Below are 1,874 nucleotides of genomic sequence, written 5' to 3'. Positions count from 1 at the left end.
TTGGTGGTTGAATTGTGGAGAATCTAAGCTTTCCAACGATGTCTAACATGTTTATATTGGTAAAAAATGTTGCTGTTGTAATTTTCATGCATTCTGAGTTATTAGTTGTGAACGCTATAAAAATGGTCGCCGTCGATCGGGGGGGTTTTCAGAGGATATTCATCTCCCTTTACTCTGATACTCTTCTATGCCCACAGGTAATCTGAGTCTGAACTATTTTACAGTAGGATGGAGAAATTCCCCAAAAGGCCTGAAGCTTTGCAGCAAAAGTTGGATTCTGTTGACTAATGGAGGCTGAATGCAACTGCAAGCCAATTTCTGATTTTTATTTGCATTATTAATTTAGATAAAATACGTCGCCAACTGTGAAAGTGGCATGAAAAAACTGTGGAAAAGTTCAAGGAATATAAACACTAATGCAAGCCATTGTTATAGTTTGTAAAGTGACTGAAACTGATCATTAATGTAAATGAGTGAAATACTTTATGTGGGCTTTAGGTTGTCTGTAAGGGATGCTCAGAGGTGACCCATGGGGTTTGAAGGGTCTGTCAGACTTGGATGAAAAGCGAGATGTACAGACTGTGGATCCGACATGATGCCGGACGCCTTCTCTTCCTCTCTTCTCCGTAGACATGCAGCCTTGGGGTTCAGGTTTCTTTCTGCAAGACGCAACATTTGAGCCGTTACCATAACGCTGAACGGAGAAACTCAGAGTTTGACTAGAAATGTTGCCTTGAAAAACTAAAACCAAATTTAAAAAGATACAAAAATAAAAAGCCTCATAAATCCTAAATATTTTTTATACATTAGTAATTTCTCACTTTTAATGTCTAACTGCATAATCTAGATGTATAAGTGTCATAAATTATGATGTTTTACCCAAAAGACAATAAATCATTGTTTTAACTCCTGCATTCACAAACATAAACAAATGAAGTATTACATTTTAAACATATAATACATAATAATTCTGGGCTAATCTTTTAAAATTAAAATTCCGATCAGATGCGTCCCTTTCAGGACCTTCCTGTTGCTCTTCTGCACTGACCTCTGACCTGCTGCTCCAGACTCAGGATCACTGCCACCGCCTGGTGCAGCACCAGCAGTTTGGTCTGCGGCTTCTCACTCTTCAGGTGCAGCTGACACATGTGGCCCAGCTCCTTGAAGGCCTCGTTGATATCCCGCACACGCAGGCGTTCTCTGGCGTTGTTGGCCATCCTCCTCTCTCGCTCGCGCTCGGCCTTCTGCTCGGGGCTCAGGTCTTCGTCCTCATGGATGCTGCAGCAGGAAACAGTGGGAGAAAGAAAATGATTTGAGCTTCTGATTTGCTGTTGAAGGTTCTCAGTCATCCAGGTCATAGTCGCCACCTCTCCAGGAAGCTTTCTCTATTCAAATGAATTGAGAAAGCTTCCTAGAGAGGTGGAGAAATGTCTTCAAATCTTGGAAACGAAGTCCAGTGGATATTTTTTGAATTTTTACGGAAAGAACTTCTGATTTATGTAGAAAAACTTTGAATAAGCTTCCGAGGAGAGGAGAGGAGAGGTTATGTTGCGGTTTTCTCTGCCCTCTTCTGGTCACTTGATTTATTGAGATGCTGGTGAAAAAAGCTAAGATAAAAAAAATATATCATAATAATTTAACCACCAAATCATTGGTGTGTGATTCACTAAATTAATTTGGTCCCATTTGTGGAAATATTTCCCAACATATCGTTCTGATGGCTTTTTAGCAAAAGGATTTTTATCAAAAATATAACTAATGTGCACAAATAAGAAATAGTTGTATTAAAGGAATAGTACACCCAAAACATGATTAGCCTTCATTTTCTACTCACCCCCATGCTGAACAACACTCTGGAGTACTTTTTTGATATC

The 1,874-nt window shown here is 39.5% G+C and overlaps 1 protein-coding gene across 1 annotated transcript in view; it reads right to left on the bottom strand.

The window, feature by feature from the left end:
* Nucleotides 1–1,874, bottom strand: part of LOC107101575 (transcription factor 12-like) — a 12,619-nt gene that overhangs the window by 2,986 nt on the left and 7,759 nt on the right. The window contains exons 9-10 of the mRNA XM_015400528.1: nucleotides 1,049–1,278; nucleotides 483–659 (exon numbers count right to left, since the gene is read on the bottom strand). Of these exons, the coding sequence (XP_015256014.1) occupies nucleotides 517–659; nucleotides 1,049–1,278 (373 nt within the window). The 3' untranslated portion in view covers nucleotides 483–516. The remainder of the gene's footprint in view (nucleotides 1–482; nucleotides 660–1,048; nucleotides 1,279–1,874) is intronic.

This window comes from Cyprinodon variegatus, unplaced genomic scaffold (assembly GCF_000732505.1).
Source record: "Cyprinodon variegatus isolate N-32 unplaced genomic scaffold, C_variegatus-1.0 Scaffold1115, whole genome shotgun sequence".
Classification (NCBI taxonomy): Eukaryota; Metazoa; Chordata; class Actinopteri; order Cyprinodontiformes; family Cyprinodontidae; genus Cyprinodon; species Cyprinodon variegatus.
The sequence above is the reverse complement of the archived record's forward strand: the minus strand, read 5'-3'. Positions and strand labels throughout refer to the sequence as shown.